The sequence below is a fragment of the Canis aureus genome, chromosome X (assembly GCF_053574225.1).
Source record: "Canis aureus isolate CA01 chromosome X, VMU_Caureus_v.1.0, whole genome shotgun sequence".
NCBI classification, from domain to species: Eukaryota; Metazoa; Chordata; class Mammalia; order Carnivora; family Canidae; genus Canis; species Canis aureus.
The window spans coordinates 57,505,607-57,529,525 of record NC_135649.1 but is presented as its reverse complement, the minus strand read 5'-3'; the positions used below and the strand labels follow the sequence as shown (position 1 = coordinate 57,529,525).

At 37.3% G+C, this 23,919-nt stretch overlaps 1 protein-coding gene across 4 annotated transcripts in view; it reads right to left on the bottom strand.

The window, feature by feature from the left end:
• The window catches only part of CHM (CHM Rab escort protein), a 244,705-nt gene that overhangs the window by 75,855 nt on the left and 144,931 nt on the right, over positions 1-23,919 (bottom strand). For 3 of the 4 annotated variants that reach the window (XM_077888545.1, XM_077888546.1, XM_077888548.1), the window contains exon 9: positions 2,220-2,297. The exons of the other annotated variant lie outside the window; for it this stretch is intronic. In XM_077888545.1, the coding sequence (XP_077744671.1) occupies positions 2,220-2,297 (78 nt within the window). The remainder of the gene's footprint in view (positions 1-2,219; positions 2,298-23,919) is intronic. 4 annotated transcript variants of the gene reach the window in all.

The following is a 23,919-nucleotide window of genomic DNA, read 5'->3' as shown; positions in this document are numbered from 1 at the left end:
CATAGGCAGGAATAAAAGAGAGGCAAACCCAGAATCAGGCCAACTACAGAGAACAAACGGATAGTTACTAGAAGGGAAGTGGGATGGGTTAAACCGGTGATGGCTATTAAGGAGGGCACTTGTGATGAATACCAGGTACTGTATGTGATGAAATCACTAAATTCTATACCTGAAACTAATATTTCACTTTGTTAACTAGACAGAATTTAAATAAAAATTTGGGGAAAACAAAACAAAACAAAACAAAAACATTTATACCTTAATGAAAATAACAAAAACCAAACAAAAATAACTAAGAATCATATTTGACTCCAGTAGATCCAGAACAATCGTCTTGATAAGGGCCTAGGATGAATTAAGATCTAAAGCTCCACCCTATCTTAGAACACTGGCTAAATCCTGAACTTCACAGATCAGTGTTTCTTAGTGTTATCTATGGGCCACCTACATTAGATTCATTTGGCGTGTTCCTCAAAACTGCAAATTCCCTAGCTCCATTCTAAACAAATTATACAATTTTACTCTCTGGAGGTGAGGCAGAGAAATCTCTTTAAAAACAAAACAAAACAAAAAGAGAACTAGTTTCCCCAGTGATTCTTAGGCACATTAAAATTTGAAAACTACCAACATTTCATCTTTAGAACCTTAGCCCTATGCTATCTGTTGGAACTGAAATCTGTAGCAGATCTCTCTCCAGAGTTTATAATAAAGACTACATCAAAGTTAAGGTAAATGTAACCTTTAGTTGAACACATGCTATTACTATAACTAATGTATTCATTTGTTAAAAAAAGAAACGTGAGCCATCTAAATTCTTCATGTCACTAAGAGTAAAAAGTAAAACTGGAATTGGGCCCCAAAAAGGTAAAAGGATCTAAGTAAATAATAACCAAAAAAACAATTCACTATCTGGCTTTCCATTATGGGAACACACTCATGCTTCAAAATCAATGTAGAAGGAAAAATGACTCAAGGTGGCTTAAAAACAATTCCTTCATGAATCTCCACACCTAGTATATGAATATCCTGGGCCTTCAAGGATAGTGAAAAATCTATATATTATCATTTTTCATTTATGTGGTACCTTTGAATTAATGTGCTAAACATACTTTACAAGCCTTTAAACTATCTCTATATTATCTTATACTAGAGAATTACTTTCTAAGGTAAATTCACTGCCTAAATATTGAATGTTCCAGACTTGAATTTTTTTTCCACCATCTCTCAAAATACTAGTTGTTTGTATTATAATTAGTCTATAGGAAATTATGACACTCAGACTATACAAAATTACTGTACAATGAAACAGCTTATATTTTTAAACTTCCAGTTCACAACATTATTTTATGGCTTGAACAATACTACTTGTTTATATACTCCTAAAAATAGTCATACCAGAGATATAGGTTAGTAGATGCTTACCAACACATAACTAGAAAGAGAAATACATAGCAATTTAAACAGCTCCTAAAACTTAAGATAGTTTTAATTTAAACACAGAAATCAAAGAGTACTACTTAGTGTAATTCAGACAAGGGCATATCTTAGTAACCAAATAATAAATCCTGGAAAAATATAATTGAAATATAAAAACACAGACATAAATAGATAGTGCTTGACATTTTTTTAATTTTTTTATTTTTTTTTGCTTGACATTTTTTAAAAGCAGGTACATTCTTATTTCAATCCAAAACTGGTCTGTAGGCCTAATATGATTGTATAAGAATTTATCCTCAGATAACAAGGCAGCATAGTTTATGACAACAATCTACCTAAAAAATCATTAAATTATTTTCTCTTAGGAGTGACATGCATTATCAGCAGAGATTAATCTGATGAGTCTTTAGATGAGCTCCATTTTTAAAAATGCAATAACAGAGGGCTTTGTTATCATCTGATAAAAATCAATTAGAGGAGATAAGGGCACAAGGAAAACTAATATCACTCAACACCCACCCCTGGCAACTGAAATGATTTGTCTTCCAAGCTTGGATGACCAGGAGCTATAGTTATATTGCAGGGAAATTAATTTAGTTTCTCCATTCTGAACTTACTTTCTTTGTTCTGGAGGATCTAAATACAAATTACTTTTAATCAAGGTTGATATGATATTAATACCAAGGAGGATCTTTGAAGAATCATTTTTTTAAAATTGACTTTAGCATTTTTCACCTGTGCTTGGGGTGTAATTATAGGAACATAACTTATATCATCCTTACTTTCTGGATTCCTTGTCCACAACAAGGCACTGTACTGAATGGCGAAGACAATAGATTCCACCAAACACTGCACACATCCTAAGAAGAGAATATGAAAGTGTGAATTAGGATTGAGTTGAAAATTAAGGTAGCAGTGTTTTCTTTGAAATATCTTACATTTAATAACTGATCTTACAGAAAAATAATTTTGATAACTTATTTTCTGTCATATTAAGAATCCCTCAGAAGATTAGTTTTGATGCAAGAGGTACCGTACTAATAATACAATGTGCAAGCCTAGAATTATGATCGAGCCAAAAGTATCTCCAAGTGAAGCTCAGCTATTCCCCCAAACCACTTACCATCTAAGATACACAGGCTACAAATATCCTCAAGAGGTAATGTCTGAGACTACCAACAGAAGTGATCACAGAGGGGCACCTAGGTGGCTTAGTCTGTTGAACACCTGACTCTGGATTTCAGCTCAGGTCATGATTTCATGCTCCTGGGATTGAACCCTAAGTCAGGCTCTGTGCCCAGCAGGGAGTCTGTTTGAGACTCTCTCTCCTCTCATTCAGCCCTTCCCCCACTCATGTGAGCTCACTCTCAAGCTTGCTCTCTCTTTGTAAAATAAATAAATAAATCTTAAAAAAAACAGAAGTGACCATAGAGAAGTGTTGAGGAGGAAGCAAGCAGGGAAGACTCTGGGAGACTCCTGGGGATTTTGCTTACCATAAAAGTAAGCAAAAACTATACTGGGAACTGAAAACTGGAGCAGTAAGCACATGAGCTAATGCTGCAGAAGTTCTAAGGAGTTTGCCTATCTCATGAACTTAAGGGCTTGGGTTTTAATGCTCACATGGGGACAAGAGAGGACTTAGAATCCAAATAAGGCAGAGAGTAGAAGATGAGATATTCTCATCTCAATGTCTGGATCCTTAACTACACTTCAGTGAAAAGGTGATGGTGGGGGGAACCCACAAGAGGGAGAAAACAAAAAATGTTTAATCTAAAGACCCAGGTGAAAGAAGATTATACCTCTGTATTTATAACCAGTGGTCTGTCCTCACACAGGCTATGGGTTTGAAATTATACTACATGATCCAAGAGAACCCTTCACCAATAAAATACCATGAAAGAAAAGTGGCTCTGGTCAGTAGCACCTCTGAAGACTTGGTGGAAGCAATTGCTGTAACTTTCTGGAGCCACATGAAAGTGCCACAGATAGAGTTCCCTTATGATATGTTTATAATCTAAAATTATATAACAGATGAAGAAAAATATCTTACCCTGAGTGAGGATTAACAACACAATAAATGGGGTGGGGTACCTGAAGTACAGGCAGTCTTGTGGGGTCTGCACCCTTTAACTGCACAGTTGGCTTAACCTCTCACATTGTATAATGGGATACTATAAACAATTTAAATGAATGAACTACACGGATAAATGGCAAAAAGACAAAAATTGAGTGATAATAGCAAATTGGGAAGAATATACTCAGAGTGATATCATTTATAAAAAGTTTCAGAACTTCATATGCAAAATACTACTATATATAATTTATGGATATGTATATATGCAGTAAAAGTGCAGAAACATTTAAGGGAATTATAAACACCGAAATCAGGATAGCAGCTATCTTTGGGAAGAGAGGGAGTAAACATTACACTGGAAGTTTCAATTGTTCAGTTTCTTAAAAAAATGTATCAAGGGGCACCTGGGTGGCTCAGTCAGTTAAGCGTCTACCTTCGGCCCAGGTCATGATCCTAGGGTCCTGGGATCTAGCTTGGGGATCAAGCTCAGGGTCGGGGTCCCTGCTCCGCGGGGAGTCGGCTTCTCCCTTTGCCCCTCTCCCCAGCTCATATGCGTGCTCTCTCTCTCTTAATCTCTTAAATAAAACCATACACACACACACACACACACACACACACACACATACACAGAGAGAGAGAGAGAGAGAGAGAGAAAGAAAGAGAGCATGTGAGGGCACGCAAAAATGGCAAAATGTTAAGATTTGACAAAACTATGAATGGTTACATGGATGACCTTTATATTAGTCTGTGTACTTGAATATTTCATAACCAGGTTATAATGAAAAATATAAATGACTGGTAGAGATTAGTGTCATTCACGAAGTATGGCATTATACTACTGTTATCATTCTAAGTTTAATTCATTTTACTGAACATGACCAAGCTAGTTAGGATAGGTAAGGTTAGATAATAATTCATTCTGGTACAGGATGGCCCACTAAAGATAAATAAGCTAAATTAGGTTAAGGTCCCAAAATGGACAGTCAAGTTAAAAAAAAAAAAGTGAATCACACAGTCAGCATTCTCATTTGCCTAGGGATATCTTTGTTACATGAGTAACAGCATCAGTGTTTCCAACTTCCCTATAACAGCTATAACTAAGTGACCTACAATTTTTCATTTCAGTCACACTGGTCCATGTTTTTATACACACACACACACACACACACACACACACATCAATCCTCACCTCAGGGAAAAACAATTTTTAGGTATCTTTCTACATTCCAAAAAAGGGGATCAAGTTCAGAATCAGGAGTTGTAAAAAGTTAAAAAAATCATAAAATATTATGCCATAGACTATTATGGTATTACCAAAAGTATGAGAAATCCACTTAACTAAAATTACATTTTTTACAAAGACCTCCTTTCATTATATATTACACTATCTGTGAAATACATTTCTACTTTAGTATATAATACTATTAAGCGTCTCTTTGAAAATTTATTTCTATTAAGAAAACTTCTATTAAGTTTTAGGGTAAATGAGGCCTCTGAAAAATACAGTTAAATATAAAATGCAATAGAGGCATCTAGAACTGTTTATTTTAGTAAGCCATCAACAAATTACCTCGTTTTCAACACGATTTAATTAATAGTGGACATATAATATATAGATGGCACACAAGAATCTAAAGAATGTTAAGGATTGGTTTGTGTGGATGATGATGAATTCTATAAGGGAAGAAGTCCAATAATCAGACACTGTCAGAATCCAACAAATTTCCTCTTTGTTTCAAATGAGGACAGGATGTATTTTGTCATCTTGGAAAGAATTACTTGATATCTACTGTAAATTTATGCAACTGCAAAAGTATGCATCTGCCTATGTATATACGTTTTTTATGCTTCTCATTGGCTTTTTTCCCCATTCCAATCATGCCTGTTAGGGAAAATATTTGTTGCTCACAATTGTTGCATTTGTTCTCTCTCACATCTGTGTCTTCCTCACATAGCTTCTGCCCAAGTGACAAAAATCAGTGGTTTTGTGACCAGCTGGACCCTAAGAGCTGACCTTTACTGCCCACCTGCTTATACTCACCAACTTCTGTCCCATATTTTTCCTTAAGTTCTTCTTGCCAGCTTATCTCATAACTCAGGCAAACAGAAACAAAAACTATTCCTAAAGCCATAGCGACTGCCTGGACAAGATCCCCAGCCAATCCATACCAGTTTGAGTGCAACCCCTGACCCTGACTTGTGTTTGTGAAGACAGACTATGGATGACTAGAACTAGAATGACTGACAACTACCTCTGCCTTATTATAACACTAAAATCTCTGCCCAATGAGGAGTAGAAGCCTCATTTACATAACATACACTGTGTGTATAAGCATGCTTCCTTAAGGAGCATGTCTGACCTATGCCTGCCTCTACAAAGGATGACAAGGCTTCCCTATCTAAAAATTCAGCTGAACCCTAAATAAAAGGAACCCATTCACCCTTGTTGGAAGAGTCATGGCTTTGGAAGTTACTCCCCATGATCTCCTTATTTGCTGCAAATAGTTTCCTTTGTGTGACAATTGTCCTGGTGTAGTTTCTATCTGTGACTCACCAAGGAGAGAACTCATGTTCAGTTAGTTGAAAAAAGTGCCAGGCAAAATGAGAAGATTGATGAAAACAAATTTTGGTTGAGGGACTGCTATTCGGTGGCAATGAGTCACTGAGGAAATATGTAAGAAACAGAATAGCAAGCAGTATTTGAAAGCTGCATTTTAAACTCAAATAGCAGACATTTATATAAGAAGTAGGGAATTACTTGAGAAATGGAGAAATAACAGTTGAATACACACAGGTCTTTGAGGTAAACAGCCAATAATAACATTACAAATAATCATCACAGCTAACACTGAGTACTTACTACATACCAGAAGCTTTACATGTATTAACACACTGCATCCTATAGACAGAGTTTTATAGATTTGAAAACTAAGGTAAAGAGACATCAAGTGACTTACTCAAGGTCATTTAGTAAATGGTATTGCTGAATGAAAACTCAGGCAATATGGTTCCAGTGGCTTCTCCGTTAGCTATCATATGAACTGCCTCATTGTTAGTATCATCTTTTCTTGGCATTATGAAGGAAAGCAACATGAAGTCAGATAGTCAAAGTTACTCTCAGAGTTGTTCTAATTCTTGACAAATTGCAAAGATTATCACAAAGAATAACAATTTCTCACTTTCTACACGTTTTGTCTCTACACGTTTCTTTTCTATCTGTACATATTAAATGGATTATGTGCACTTCATTTTGGAAAGAACATAAGCTCAGAGTAAGAATAACCATGGGACTACTCATCTTTAGAGTACCTAGCAAATTATGAATACTTTGCAATTCACATTTTAAGAAGTAATTTATAGAGTATATTGGCAAGCTAGAGATTTTCAAATAGAGAAAGGGAAACATTTTACCATGAATTATTTGGAGGTAATAAAGCTCCACAAGACAAATGTTTTCTTCCAGTGAATTAAATGGCAGCCTAGCAACCTAAGGGTTAACACACTTTTAATGATGGACAATTAAGCTAGCAAAGACAGAAAATTCTACTGAGATGCCCTTGGTGCAATTCATACCACCCATCCTGGGGTCAACATAATGCCTACATAGCAAGGTAGCTCTATACACACACTTTAGGGTACTATGAGGCCTAGAGGCAAGCAACTATACATTTTATGAGATTTGCTTAAAAAAAAAACCTACATATGTACTAAATATAGTAGGTATTAACTACCAAAAAAGTCACTACAAAAATGCCTTTGAAACACTTTATCTAATGTCATTAAAAACAAAACCAAAAAGATCCATTACAAGAGAATTCTGAGTAACCACTGATCATCATCACTGTACTTTAGTGATACCTCCGCTTAAATTGTTCTGGTAAAGCAGAAGTTCATTCAACAGTAATTAGGAACATCTAAGTTTCATGAGAGACAATTAAGCTTCAGTGATTGCATCTATATAAAGCTCAACCGTTCTAACTGTTAACTATATCCAGATATATATACATTTATCACAGTGTTATATTTGAAAGAACACTGAGTTTTCTGTGTTTATCCAGTGTCTGCTGGCCACAAAAATACGTGTACGGAAGCCTTCTTGGATGTCTGTTTATTTTTATATATTTAAATGCACAGTTTTAATATATATTATGTAAGGGCACGTGGGTAGCTCAGCTAAGTGCCTTCCCAGGGTCCTGGGATCAAGCTCCCTCTCCCTCTGTTACTCCTCCTGCTTATGCCCTGTCAAATAAATAAATAAAACTTTATTTATTCATATATATATATATATACACACACACACACACACACACATATATACACAATGTAGCACACAGCATGTTTACGGATTACAGGATTACATACTTATACTGCATATTTATATAACTGCACATTTACCAGTTACATATTTATATTTCTTAACAATATGCTTGTTTATACTCTCATCCCTTGTTTTTTTTTTTTTGGTATCTGGTATCTTTTTTCTAGCAGGAAGCAGGGGGAAGGGAAGTATTGTTGCTGTAGTTGGTCTGTCTCCTGGGAATGCGAAATCGGATAGCTTCATCTTCTCTTCCCTATTCAAGAATCCCTCTGCAACTCAAGCAATTGTCATCCAACTCAGCACAGACTTCCTTTTGGCCCAGAACTAAGTGTTTCTCAAGAGCATGAGCTAAACAATAGTTAATGACTTCTGTAACCTCAGGAAATAGTTATGTTCACAACAGTACCAAGCCAGGCCTCCTCCCTTGATATAAGTTCTTAGGATTCATTTCCTATGAAGTTTTGGACTATGCAGAAAAGACCATTAAAAAAAAAAAACAACACCAACCCCCAAATGAGTGGTCCGTTACAACATGGCCTCACTCATAGTGATCCAGTATGACCAAAATGGAAAGCCCTATTTAATACTGGTCACAGTGATAGAACCCAAGGGAACTTGTTTGACAAGCAGCAATCACCAAAACTAAATGGTAACTAAAAGTGTATAATCTCAGTCATGATGATGTACAAATTGTACAGAAATCAGATTTTAAGGATGGATTTTAAGGATGGTTGTGAAATCATATGACAGTCTAAGGACTGAGACATCCTAGATGCCTATCCTAATTCTCCTACTTACTACCTGTATGACCATGCTTCAGTTCTCAGTTCTCAAGATTATAAAATGGAGATAATTATCATTATCATACCTATCATACAAGGTTGGCAAATGGATTAAATGAGAATGAGTGTGACATGTTTATTCTGCCTGGCAGATCATAAACATTCCATAAATTGAAGCTTTTGTTACTTATCACTTTCTATAGCAAAAGGGACAATGACTATAGACTGTATCATCCATGTGGGGTTTGTAGGCCACATCGCTATTACTGAGGCTGAGAATCTGCCTACAGGTATTCAACACCTGTATTTTCTTTTAACAACTTAGGCAGCTAGCTGGTCAATTCAGCTACCTCCCCTGAAGGGAATTGTGAGTTTTAAGAGAACTGTTGATGCTGATAAGGACAAGCACTGAGATTTACTTCTTCATTCCACAACATTTATGAAACTAGACCTACTATGCACCAGATGCAGTTCTGGGAGCTACTAAGGATACAAAAATAAACTAGACAAATGCTGTCCTTGCTGATATAAAATTTATCTAGCACCTGAGAGACAATAAACAAGAGATAAAATAATAGTAGATGTTGATGTGTGCTCTGAAACAAAATAGGATAATGTAAGGGGTGATACAAGGGTCTGAATCCTAGACAGGATAATCAGGGAGAACTTCTTTGGGGAATTTATATTTCAGCCAAGACCTGAGTGACCAGAGAGATCAACCACGTAAAGATCTGGAAGAAGAGTCTAGCAGAAGGAACAGCAATTTGAAAACTTGGGAGTACAAACTAGATCAATGTATTTGAAGGAGAGACAGAGCCAGTGTGGCTGGAACACAGTGAATAGACAGAAATATAATATGAGAGATGCAAGGCAAGATGACGGAAGAGTAGGGTCCCCAAGTCACCTGTCCCCACCAAATTACCTAGATAACCTTCAAATCATCCTGAAAATCTACGAATTCAGCCTGAGATTTAAAGAGAGAACAGCTGGAATGCTACACTGAGAAGAGTTCACGCTTCTATCAAGGTAGGAAGATGGGGGAAAAAAGAAATAAAGAAACAAAAGGCATAGAAGGGGGTGAGGCCTGGCAAGGACCCCGGCTAAGGCCGGAGCGAGTGCCCCCAGGACAGGAAAGCTCCGTCCTGGAGAAGCAGGAGCTTCACCAATCTTCCCGGGCAGAAAGGCCAGGGCAGGGAGTTAGAGCACGACCCCAGGAGGGCGGGGATGCCCACAGGCTCCCTGGGACACAAACAGACACCTGCGCCCCAGGGAGAGTGCACCTAGCTCCCTACAGGGCTGTAGCTCCCGCAAGGCTAGACCTGGGAGCAGCTCAGAGGGGCTCAGGTGGCGGATCCACTGCTGGGAGCGCGAACCCAACAGCGCAGGCCCGGGAGCACTGGGCGCCGGGGACACAGCCCAGGATCCGGCCTCCACCCGGGACAGGCAGAGGCCAGGAGGGCACAGGACAGCAAGGACGCTCCTGCCCCAAACTAAGCAGATCAGCGGCCCCACCCCCAGAGCATCCAGGCCCCTGTAGACTGAGAGCTTCCTAGTTACTGCTGGAGCTGAATCCAGGGCTCCAGAGCGGGCCACCACTGTGGTTGTTCCTCCTGGGGCCTCACAGGGTAAAAAACCCCACTAAGCCTCACAGTGGCCTCACTGGATAAACAGGATAAACATTACTCACTGAGCCCTGCACCAGGCAGGGGGCAGAGCAGCTCCCCCAAGTGCTAACACCTGAAAATCAGCACAACAGCCCACCCCCGAGAAGACCAGCTAGATGGACTGGGGAAAAACAAATTATTGACCAAGCAGCACTGGAAAGTTCCAGGAAAAGTCAAGGGACTTACAGTATACAGCATCAGAGGATACTGCCCCGTGTTGTTCTTGTTTTGTTTTGTTTTTTTTTTTTTTTTTTTGCTTTTTGATTTCTGTTTGCTTCCCCCACCGTTTCTTCCTTTCTTTCTTTTTCATTCTTTTTTTCTCTTCCTTTTTTCTTTTTCTTTTTCTCTTTTCTTTCTTTCTTTCTCTCCTCTCTTTTTCTCCTTTTCCCAATACAACTTGTTTTTGGCTACTCTGCACTGAGCAAAAAGACTGGAAGGAAAACCTCACCTCAAAAGAAAGAATCAGAAATAGTCCTCTCTCCCACAGAGTTACACAATTTGGATTACAATTCAATGTCAGAAAGCCAATTCAGAAGCACTATTATACAGCTACTGGTGGCTCTAGAAAAAAGCATAAAGGACTCAAGAGACTTCATGACTGCAGAATTTAGATCTAATCAGGCAGAAATTAAAAATCAATTGAATGAGATGCAATCCAAACTAGAAGTCCTAAGGACGAGAGTTAAGGAGGTACAAGAACGAGTGGGAGTTAGAGCACTTGTCTAACTCACAGAAGACAAGTTGATGGCAAAGAGGGAAACTGAGGAAAAAAGAGACAAAAAAAAAAGACCATGAGGATAGATTAAGGGAAATAAATGACAGCCTGAGGAAGAAAAACCTACGTTTCATTGGGGTTCCCGAGGGCGCCAAAAGGGACAGAGGGCCAGAATATGTATTTGAACAAATCCTAGCTGAAAACTTTCCTAATCTGGGAAGGGAAACAGGCATTCAGATCCAGGAAATAGAGAGATCGCACCCTAAAATCATTAAAAACCGTTCAACACCTCGACATTTAATAGTGAAGCTTGCAAATTCCAAGGATAAAGAGAAGATCCTTAAAGCAGCAAGAGACAAGAAATCCCTGATGTTTATGGGGAGAAGTATTAGGTTAACAGCAGACCTCTCCACAGAGACCTGGCAGGCCAGAAAGGGCTGGCAGGATATATTCAGGGTCCTAAATGAGAAGAACATGCAATCAAGAATACTTTATCCAGCAAGGCTCTCAATCAGAATGGAAGGAGAGATAAAGAGCTTCCAAGACAGGAGGAACTGAAAGAATATGTGACCTCCAAACCAGCTCTGCAAGAAATTTTAAGGGGGACTCTCAAAATTCCCCTTTAAGAAGAAGTCCAATGGAACAATCCATAAAAACAGGGACTGAATAGATATCATGATGACACTAACTCATATCTGTCAATAGTAACTATGAACGGGCTTAATGACCCCATTAAAAAGCGCAGGGTGTCAGACTGGATAAAAAAGCAGGACCCATCAATTTGCTGTCGACAAGAGACTCATTTTAGACAGAAGGACACCTACAGCCTGAAAATAAAATAAAAGAACCATTTACCATTCAAATGGTCCCCAAAAGCAAGCAGGGGTAGTCATCCTTATATCAGATAAACTAAAATTTACCCCGAAGACTGTAGTGAGAAATGAAGAGGGACACTATCTCATACTTAAAGGATCTATCCAACAAGAGGGCTTAACAATCATCAATATACATGCCCCGAATGTGGGAGCTGCTAAATATATCAATCAATTAATAACCAAAGTTAAGACTTACTTAGATAATAATACACTTATACTTGGTGACTTCAATCTAGCGCTTTCTACACTCGATAGGTCTTCTAAACACAACATCTCCAAAGAAACGAGAGCTTTAAATGATACACTGGACCAGATGGATTTCACAGATATCTACAGAACTTTACATCCAAACTCAACTAAATACACATTCTTCTCAAATGCACATGGAACTTTCTCCAAATAGACCACATACTGGGTCACAAATCGGGTCTGAACTGATACCAAAAGATTGGGATTGTCCCCTGCATATTCTCAGACCATAATGCCTTGAAATTAGAACTAAATCACAACAAGAAGTTTGGAAGGACTTCAAACACATGGAGGTTAAGGACCATCTTGCTAATTCCAAAACCAGACAAAGACCCCACCAAAAAGGAGAATTATAGACCAATATCCCTGATGAACATGGAAGCAAAAATTCTTAACAAGACACTAGCCAATAGAATACAACAGTACATTAAGAAAATTATTCACCACGACCAAGTGGGATTTATTCCCGAGACACAAGGCTGGTTCAACACTCATAAAACAATCAATGTGATTCATCATATCAGCAAGAGAAAAACCAAGAACCATATGATCCTCTCATTAGATGCAGAAAAAGCATTTGACAAAATACAGCTTCCATTCCTGATCAAAACTCTTCAGAGTGTAGGGATAGAGGGAACATTCCTCAACATCTTAAAAGCCATCTATGAAAAACCCACAGCAAATATAATTCTCAATGGGGAAGCACTGGGAGCCTTTTCCCTAAGATCAGGAATAAGACAGGGATGTCCACTCTCACCACTGCTATTCAACATAGTACTAGAAGTCCTAGCCTCAGCAATCAGACAACAAAAAGACATTAAAGGCATTCAAATTGGCAAAGAAGAAGTCAAACTCTCCCTCTTCGCAGATGACATGATACTCTACATAGAAAACCCAAAAGACCCCACCCCAAGATTTGTAGAACTCATACAGCAATTTGGTAGTGTGGCAGGATACAAAATCAATGCCCAGAAGTCAGTGGCATTTCTATACACTAACAATGAGACTGAAGAAAGAAATTAAGAAAGCAATCCCATTTACAATTGCACCCAAAAATATAAGATACCTGGGAATAAACCTAACCAAAGAGGTAAAGGATCTATACCCTAAAAACTAGAGAACTCTTCTGAAAGAAATTGAGGAAGACACAAAGAGATGGAAAAATATTCCATGCTCATGGATTGACAGAATTAATATTGTGAAAATGTCAATGTTACCCAGGGCAATTTACACGTTTAATGTAATCCCTATCAAATACCATGGACTTTCTTCAGAGAGTTAGAATAAATTATTTTAAGATTTGTGTGGAATCAGAAAAGACCCCGAATAGCTAGGGGAAGTTTAAAAAAGAAAACCATAGCTGGGGGCATCACAATGCCAGATTTCAGGTTGTACTACAAAGCTGTGGTCCTCAAGACAGTGTGGTACTGGCACAAAAACAGACACATAGATCAATGGAACAGAATAGAGAATCCAGAAGTGGACCCTCAACTTTATGGTCAACTAATATTCGAGAAAGGAGGAAAGACTATCCATTGGAAGAAAGACAGTCTCTTCAATAAATGGTGCTGGGAAAACTGGACATCCACATGCAGAAGAATGAAACTAGACCACTCTCTTTCACCATACACAAAGATAAACTCAAAGTGGATGAAAGATCTAAATATGAGTCAAGATTCCATCAAAATCCTAGAGGAGAACACAGGCAACACCCTTTTTGAACTCAGCCACAGTAACTTTTTGTAAGATACATCCAGGAAGGCAAAAGAAACAAAAGCAAAAATGAACTATTGGGACTTCATCCAGATAAGAAGCTTTTGCACAGCAAAGGATACAGTCAACAAAACTAAAAGACAACCTACAGAATGGGAGAAGATATTTGCAAATGACGTATCAGATAAAGGGCTAGTTTCCAAGATCTATAAACAACTTATTAAACTCAACAGCAAAGAAACAAACAATCCAATCCTGAAATGGGCAAAAGACATGAACAGAAATCTCACAGAAGAAGACATAGACATGGCCAACATGCACATAAGAAAATGCTCTGCATCACTTGCCATCAGGGAAATACAAATCAAAACCACAATGAGATACCACCTCACACCAGTGAGGATGGGGAAAATTATCAAGGCAGGAAACCACAAATGTTGGAGAGGATGCGGAGAAAAGGGAACCCTCTTAAACTGTTGGTGGGAATGTGAAATTGTGCAGCCACTCTGGAAAACTGTGTGGAGGTTCCTCAAAGAGTTAAAAATAGACCTGCCCTAAGATCCAGCAATTGCACTGTTGGGGATTTACCCCAAAGATACAGATGCAATGAAACGGCGGGACACCTGCACCCTGGTTTATAGCAGCAATGTCCACAATAGCCAAACTGTGGAAGGAGCCTCGGTGTCCATTGATAGATGAATGGATAAAGAAGATGTGGTTTTTGTATACAATGGAATATTACTCAGCCATTAGAAATGATAAATACCCACCATTTGCTTCAACGTGGATAGAACTGGAGGGTATCATGCTGAGTGAAATAAGTCAATCGGAGAAGGACAAACATCATATGTTCTCATTCATTTGGGGAATACAAATAATAATGAAAGGGAATAGAAGGGAAGGGAGAAGAAATGGGTAGGAAATATCAGAAAGGGAGTCAGAACATGAAGACTCCTAACTCTGGGAAACGAACTAGTGGTGGTGGAAGGGGAGGAGGGCGGGGTGTGGGGGTGAATGGGTGACGGGCACTGAGGGGGACACTTGACGGGATGAGCATGGGTGTTATTCTGTATGTTGGCAAATTGAACACCAATAAAAAATAAATTTATTATTAAAAAAAGAAATATAATATGAAATGGGATTACAGAGATAGTCAAGGGCCTTATTATTCATAGCTCCAAAGGCCAGAGAGAAAATCTTGAAATTTATTCTAAGTACAAAGAGAATTTACCAGAAGGCTCTGAGCAGAACAGTGACATAATCAGATTTGTCTGTTTTTATTTTTAAAACTTTCTATTATGAAAAATTTCAAATATACATAACAGTAATACAATATAGTGCCCTACACTCATTGCCCAGATTCAACATTTATCAAGATTTTATAGTATTGGACTGTATCTTTTTTTAAACTTTAAATAATTTTAATTCTAGTATAGCTAACAATGTTATATTAGTTTCAGTATAAAATATAGCAATTCATCAATTATATACATTACTTGGTGCTCATATTAAATGTACTCTTAATCCCCTTCACTTACTTCATGTACCTCCTCACCTACCTCCTCTCTGGTAAACATCAGTTTCTTTTCTATATTTAAGAGTCTTTTTGTTTGTTTTTATCTGTAAAATTATATGGTATTTGTCTTTCTCTGCCTGACTTTTTCACTTAGCATTATACTTTCTAGATCCATCCATATTGTTGCAGATGGCCACAATTTCATTCTTTTTTTTTTTTTTTTAATTTTTTTTTTAATTTTTTTTTAATTTCATTCTTTTTAATAGCTGAGTAATAATCCAGTGTGTGTGTACACACACATCTTATTCATTCATATATTGATGGACATTTGGGCTGCTTCCATAATTTGACTAGTGTAAATAATGCTGAAATAAACATAAGGGTGCTATACCTTTTTGAATTAGTGTTTTCATAGTCTTTGGTTAAATACCCCGTAGTGAAATTATTGGATCCTATCTTTCTTCTTTTTTAAACGAGCCTGGCTGCTGTGTTGTGGTTTCTCAATGGGGCAAGAATGGAAAGGGGGAGACCATTTTTTGCATAAGTTTGCAGTAGACCAAGTGAGAGATGATGGCAACCTGAAGCAGGGTAATGGCAATGGAGATGAAGTGGAGAGACAGGAGACATATTTGACACATAAAGCTGAAAAGAATTGCTGATGGACTGGATGTAACAGGAAGATATCCTCCTGAAGACAAGTTTAAGCTAATTCAGATATTCATGAGAGCAGTCTCTCCTCTGAAATGTTTAACAATTAAATTTTACTGTTCAAGCCTGATACAATCTCCCTGTACAGGTAGAGCTTTGAAGGATTCTGCAGAAACACTCTTCTTCCACCTAGGGTGTGATTATTAGAGCCAGCTCATTGTTACCAACCTCAACAACCACTATATCCTGGCCATTCATCAAGACTGGTACTTAATACTCTGAGTACAAATCGGCGGGGGGGGGTGCCAGGAATGGATTAGTTTTTGGCCTTCAAAAAGTTACCATGCACCTGGGAGGACATAGCACTGCTGATAATTTAAGAAATTATATGTCACAAGTATCTGAGTCCAGTGGGGCTTTTGATGAAAATTTCACATTCACTGAAAAAGTTGTAGACAGATGGAGTGCCCTTTAGGCATTGCTGTCATTCTTAAAAGGCATAATCATCATGCTTAACTTAGAAAAAGCTGTCCAAAAGCAATACATAGCCTTCAGAAAACTCACTCCCAGAAACTGCCTCTATTTTATAGATCTTAGCCATATATCTGGCTTCCTCTGTTCTTGGTGACATCCTGTAGATGATGTATTCTTTTTTTTTTTCAAGTTTTCCAGTTGTCCTTAAGTTTAACCTTCTATAGGAAAAGTCACAATAAAACTATGTACTATGACAGAAACAGATCTGTGTTAATAACTGCACCAGGGGCTCAGAATAAATTAATATAAATTATAGAATATACGTCATCATTCATTCTTTTTTCACTAGTTCTGTTTTCTTTGGGGGGATAGGTGAAATAAGTGAAGGGGATTAAGAATATACTTACCATGATGAGCAATGAGTAATGTAAACAATTAGTGAATTACTATACTGTATACTTAAAACTAATACAACACTTTGTGTTAATTACACTGGAATTTTAAAAACTTAAAAATTCATCATTCAATATTTAAAAAAATTAAGCCTTCCAAAAATACGGAGGCCAATTTATATGCTTGAGTCATAACCTAGGCTCTATATCTACACATGTGTAGAATGGTTCCCTGGTTTGTATGCATACCAGAAACACCATGTCAATTCAATGATTCTCCAACACAGCCTACTGCAATGACATCAATGGAGTGCTTGATGGGAAAGCACTAATGTTTCCTAACTACTCTTTTATTTTTAAGATTTTATTTATTTATTCATGAGAGACACACAGGGGGCGGGAGACACAGGCAGAGGAAGAAGCAGGCTCCATGCAGGGAGCCTGACATCGGACTCCAGGATCAGGCCATGGACTGAAGGCAGCGCTAAACCGCTGAGCCACCAGGGCTGCCCCTCCTAACTACTCTTTAAACATAATTTATGCTCTTAATAAATCTGAACTTCTTAGCCTGAATACACAGACTAACAGCTTCATGGGTCTTTTTTTTCATGTGCCACATATTCACTTAAGCAAATTCACTTAAAAAGATCTTTCAAATTCAAAAGGAAGCCCTTGGTTCAAACTTTTAAGATATTGCAAAGAAATCTATAGTAAATCTACTTAGGCTGTCCATGAGATTTCTTTTGGTTAATTTCCTTTCTCTGCCTCTTCCCCTGCTTTGACATTCTGTATGTGACATATTCATTTATATTAATAATTCTTATTTAAATCATTTATCCATTTTGCTACTTAGTCTTCAAAACTCAAATTTTACAAAAGCACAGGTAAATAGACCTCAATTTTAAATCAGGACAGTAATACACTTTTATTTGTAATGTCTTTCATGACTATGTCTGGTATAGTGTGGGTCTTTCTGAATGTAGACACAAGAATACCCAAAGCTAATGTTTTCTGACATCCCTACATAATGGCTCCTAGATCCTTTTCATGGGTTGAAAAATATGGGCAGGGGCAGCCCGGGTGGCTCAGCGGTTTAGTGCCGCCTTCAGCCCAGGGTGTGATCCTGGAGACCCGGGATCGAGTCCCACGTCAGGATCCCTGCATGGAGCCTGCTTTCTCCCTCTGCCTGTGTCTCTGCCCCTCTCTCTCTCTCCTCTCTGTGTTTCTCATGAATAAAATAAGTAAAATCTTAAAAAAAAGAAAAAAGAAAAATATGGGCAAATCCATCTACTTTGAGATACAGTCTCTAATGCCATTTTCCTGCCTTCTCAAATTGCCTTATTAAACAATCCTTCAGAGGGAACTCTTCAGCTCAAAATTTTACTATCTATCTACAAGCTCTCGGTGTGCACTATAAATTGGGAAGCATCTGAGAGTTACTATGCTGACTGTTCACAATCATTTACAAAAATGTTAAAAAAAAAAAAACCCAGTAAACATTTCTTGGGAGAGGCTACTCTAAAAATCTCCCCATGCAAGGAAGAGGCCATTTAATCTACCCATTCCTTTTTTCCTGTGTTTATACTAGATCTCAATGCATGACTAAACATTATCCCCAACTCCGTGGTGGGAGGACATTTTTAAAGCAGTCTTTGGTATAAAATCTTATCAAAAGCTTTTTGAAAATCTAAATGTTCAGTGACTCTTCCTTGTTTGCACCTTATTTACTCCTCTCAAAGAACCTTGTCAGATGGCTAATGTATAATTACCTCACAAAAACCATGTTCTCTCTTCCTGTGGATTACATATTCAATAATTTCATCCTTCAGCTACTTATTTAAAAAATTGACTGTCAGGTCAAATAGCCTTATTTCTCTGCAATTTCTGGGTTCCTTCTTTAAACTGTATACCCTCTATACCTTCTCCATACCACCAAATCAACTGATTTCCTTTAACTGCCCCTCCCAAACCAAATCCCTGCTCATGACTGACCTATTTTAAACTGAGTTGGTTCACACACAAAAGTGACCCAGGCCCCTTCAGTGAACAATACTTTCACATTTTCCCCCTTGGTTAGTATGTATCAATTCATAGAGTAAAACAAAAGATAGTCATTTGTTAGGCAAATCCTAGCAAAGACTTGCAAACTTTTGCAATTCAAAGGCTAATGGTACTAACCTCCGAACAGGATTCACCTAAGTAAGGCTACATACTAAAATAAATCAACCAACTAGCCACTGGCACTACACTAGTTTCATAGTAGATACACAGACTTAGCCCTCTGTTAGGTAAATGAGAAAAATGACATTATTAAGCATAACAACTGGAAAAAAATTAAAGACTATATTTTGTGGTAGAGACTAGAAGTACTGTAAGGGAACTGAAAGAAGAGGTCAACGTGTGTGGAAGAAGAGTTACACAATGTCAAAAGTAGAGGAAATCTTTACAACAGCTAGACCAATTTCCTATTACAGAAAATCAGAGAAGGTAAACTACTTGCCTAAAAGTATACAGCTTCTAGCAACCAGGGGTAGTGAAAGATCTCATGGCTAGGCCTGTGTCAACCCTTAAAGAGGAACAGGTCAGACTGTTGGGGATTGGAACTGATAAGGTGGAAAAGTAATGAGAAAATGCAGAAAGGTGAGAGTGTGCATAGACACTGGAATAATTAAACAGATGTACAAAATGGGGAATGACAGGAAGGAGCTGAACGATATTATTACAGAATGGGGTTAAAAGGTAGGTAGAGGGATCCCTGGGTGGCACAGCGGTTTGGCGCCTGCCTTTGGCCCAGGGCGCGATCCTGGAGACCCGGGATCGAATCCCACGTCGGGCTCCTGGTGCATGGAGCCTGCTTCTCCCTCTGCCTGTGTCTCTGCTTCTCTTTCTCTCTGTGTGTGACTATCATAAATAAATTTTAAAAAATTAAAAAAAAAAGGTAGGTAGAAGTGTTTGTAGTTGAGGTGACAGATAACAGAATGCCACTGGAAGTGACATGTTGGTTTGATGAAGAAGACAGACAGTGGGAGCAGGTAGAGTAGCTAGCAATTAGAGTCCTGACCATAGCCAAAGAGTACAAACGGAGGAAAGCATAATGCTAAGAAACTGAGAAGAAATAACATAGCAGTTAGGACAGAGTCAAAGTTTAATCCCAGAATTACTAGGCTGTTGATTTGTGAGAAGAAAAATATCATTGGAATACTTGTGTTTTCCTCAAAGGGTACTCAATTTGTAGAGTAACTCAAAATCCAAATCTATACTTCTGAGGTGATATGTACGTGGTATAAATTCACTACACACCATAGTTGCTAACTATGCGTGATATAATGAAGGGCATTTTCAAATGGCTATAATACATTTTTTGAAAAAACTTAAATTTGGTGAAAGATTTCATCCTCTGACATGTACAATTAAAATTTGTCATTTACCTAGCTAGGAGTTAACAACAGAATGTCCAAGGGATAAATCCGCTTGTAGGTAAGTTTTGTATGACCTCACAGTTTAAAAGAAAAAAATTTACTTTGGCATAAATAATCTGGATCTTGGCTTCCTTGAAAGAGAAAATCTGACAACACTAGGCATACAATCAAGACTTATGGTCACACAGTAGCCTCTCTCTTTAGATATATCCTGTGTTCAACAGGTCACCATGGTTTCTACTGCTCCAATCATCTGCTTCCAGCCCACTTCACTTCCTATGATCCTGCCTGATCACTATAGACATTTGGCACTGCAATCCCTCTGCCTCAGTTGCTCAGTAATTTTTCTTTTGAAATTTTTATTTGCCTTGTTATGTTTGTTCTATGTTAAAGAACATTCAGGATGTTATACGTTAAAATTTTAAATATGAATTTAGAGAAATCAAAGACAAAATGCAAATGTTAGTAGACTTGGTACAATTTTGACAGTAGCCACTCACTGTATTAGCTATAGAACATGTGGGCAAAAGGAAAGGTATCTGATGTTCTGAGGTGGCCACAATTTATTTTCTGAAAACAAGTAGGGTGTTTCTATTTCAAACTGACTATAACAAATAACAACGGTATCTTGGGAAAACCTGTGAATCTAGATTTATCTCAGCTTCCTTTTTGAAATTAAAAAAAAAAAAACCTTATGAAATGAAAACCAGTAATAAAATCAAAACTTAAACCTTATTTTGAATTCCTCTTAGAATGTTAACACATTTGTACTTCAGTTATTAACCATTTATACATACTCTTCCTACTTTTCAGACATTTGATAGAGTTAAGAAATTGACACAATGAAAATACAACTTTGAAAAATAAGCAATGGTCATTAATGTGAAATTAATATCTGGATTTGCTGAATGACTTAAGAGTAAAGACAATTTTCCCCATTTTTGAACATGTCTTTCTTTTGTCAAATTATAGTGGGAAAGTGCCACTTTCAAATATGTGAAATAAAATAATTATACTGCACATTAATTTAAAAAAAACAAAAGCAACTTGTGGGTGCCTAGGTGGCTCAGTTGGTTAAGCATCTGCCTTCAGCTAAGGTCATGATCCCAGGGTCTTGGGACTGAGTCCCACATCACGCTTCCTGCTCAACGGGGAGCCCGCTTCTCCCTCTCCCTGCCACTCCCCCAGCTTGTGCATGCATGCTCTCTCTCTAAATAAATAATCTTTAAAAAACCAAACCAAACTAACTTGTTTTCTCACATCACAAAGTCTTTGATATTTTCCAAAATTTACTTTAATGGACTCTGACAGAGTGTAATGCTTGACTATACAAAACTATGGTTAGAGCTTGTTTTTAAATGTCATCAACCATCTGACATGAATTGTGGAGACCTATCATTCCCATTCATGCAACTGTAAAAAAAAAAAAAAAATACAAAGCTCAGCAGCAAGGAAATTTCCCATTTGTCCCAAAACATGGGAATCCATGTAAATTCTTCCTGAGAAATATGAAGCACTGAAGTCTATATGAGATATTTTCTTTCTGTAAGTTTCAAATATTAAACTGCCACTTCAATTACTTGTTTATAACAAGCTCAAAGAAAATTCACAAAAGCAACCTAATATCTATCCAACACATTATTCAGATAATTGTGTATATCTGAAGTATAATCTAACTTTGATGCCATTAACCCAAAACAACATTCAAATGAACAGAATTTTAATCAATCAAGTACTGCTTCCAATAAGATAGATTTTACAGAAAGAAAGCAAACCAACATTGTACACAATTCCAACTTTACCCTGGTACATCAAATTGTATTACAGATAAATGAACAGTTGTAAAAATTTTCGGCTGGTACCCCAATTCTACATAGCCTTTAAAAAAGCAATTTCAGTGCCTATCAAGGTAGAAATCAGCACCTGTAATTTTTTTTAATTCAGGGGCAAAACAATGGGACCCATTAACAGCTGAACTTTGCACAACACTATTCATGATGATTTATGAGTTAGTATATAATTTGATTATTCTATTAATTCTGATGACTGCTTTGGCTAATAAAGTGAAGGTCACTTCCAAAATAAATCTTCATTACATTTCAGAGAAAGTAATTGCCTTCAACTAGTTGTTTTATTTAATTAAAAAGTAATGTAACAAGAAATAAAACAGACTCCAGGGTTACCATGTCTGTTGCTATAAGAGAAATATGTTGTGTAGATGTAATGTTCTCAAGGCAAATCCAACAAAGCAGAAAGTGTCTTCATCTAATCCCTGTATTTTCAAAATGTAAGAACTATTTTATATGTATTCATTTAAATTCGAAATTACAAGAATAAAAACTGAACTGTATTAATGCTTTAGAAACTGAAAACTAAGAATCTTTGAAAATATTCTACAAATTCGTGAATGTAAAATATACAGAATATTTTCACTTCTAAAATTATGTATGTGGGACTCTGTATATGAAAAATTAATGGTAGGTCTCTGTCCTAACCAAAGTTCCTCCTAAAGGTAGTAAGAGACCTCTGCCTCTTAAGATAAATACTAGGCATAGGACCCTAACAGCTTTGGAGGGAGATCAGAAGAAAAATAAAAAAGACTCACTTTAATATATTATTCTCATTTAATCTATTTTTACACATAGAACATTCTGTGTCCTAGATTTAATATTTTATTTTTTAAAAGGCCTCTAGACCTTCAGGTGAAGTCCTATTATCAAAGCTGTTGAATCATACAACTATAACAAACGAATAAAGGAAATTAAAAATGATGTGTATTTTCCCACAGAAGTAAAATACTAATCCTCAAACAGGAAATCATATTTCAAAAGCTAGAAAGCTTGTATGTAAGAAATTACTGGGGCATAACAATGCTGTAAAGAAGCAGGTGGCAATGATTTGTATGCTCACCAATGGCCTCAACCGATATATTGTCACAAACCCCACTCCTGATTACCTTGCTCACTCTGTCCTGGCCAGATTAATCTTTTTGTTACCTCAAAAGACCCCACCTTAGATCTCTGTCACAGTTCCAGTTGCCTAGAAAACTCTTCCTTCAAATCTCCAGAGGCTTATGCCATACCATCATATTTTGGTGCCACTACACTCAAATATCATCCTCCTAAATGGCACCATCACAGCATGTAAAGGGAAACCTCCCTACTGCCTATGGTAACTTCCTGCCATATCACCCTATCTTCTTTTCTTCATAAGACATATCATTCTCTTAAATCTTATCTTTCTACTCTCTGTCCAACACTCTTCAACTCCTCCCAACCAGAGACTTTCTGTTTTCAACAATGTACATTTCGCACCTACAGAAGAGCTAGTATAAAGCATTTTCTGTATCTATGTATTTTTCAACAAATTCTAATTTTTATTCTAAATTTGCATATGATAAAATAGAAAGCCCAAGTTTATAGCCAATGCTCCCCTAATATTTTATGTAAGAAAATAGTATTAGTTTTTAAGTTTTTGGTAAAAAATTCAGTACTATTACCCATACCTAACATGCCAAGTGAGCATGTGTGTATGAGTGCTTAGACAAAATACATATGGCTACCAAAGAATGTATAAAAGTGGCAAATATATTGGTGGTAACAAACACAATGAACACTCTTACTAGGTTCCTTTTGTGATTGTG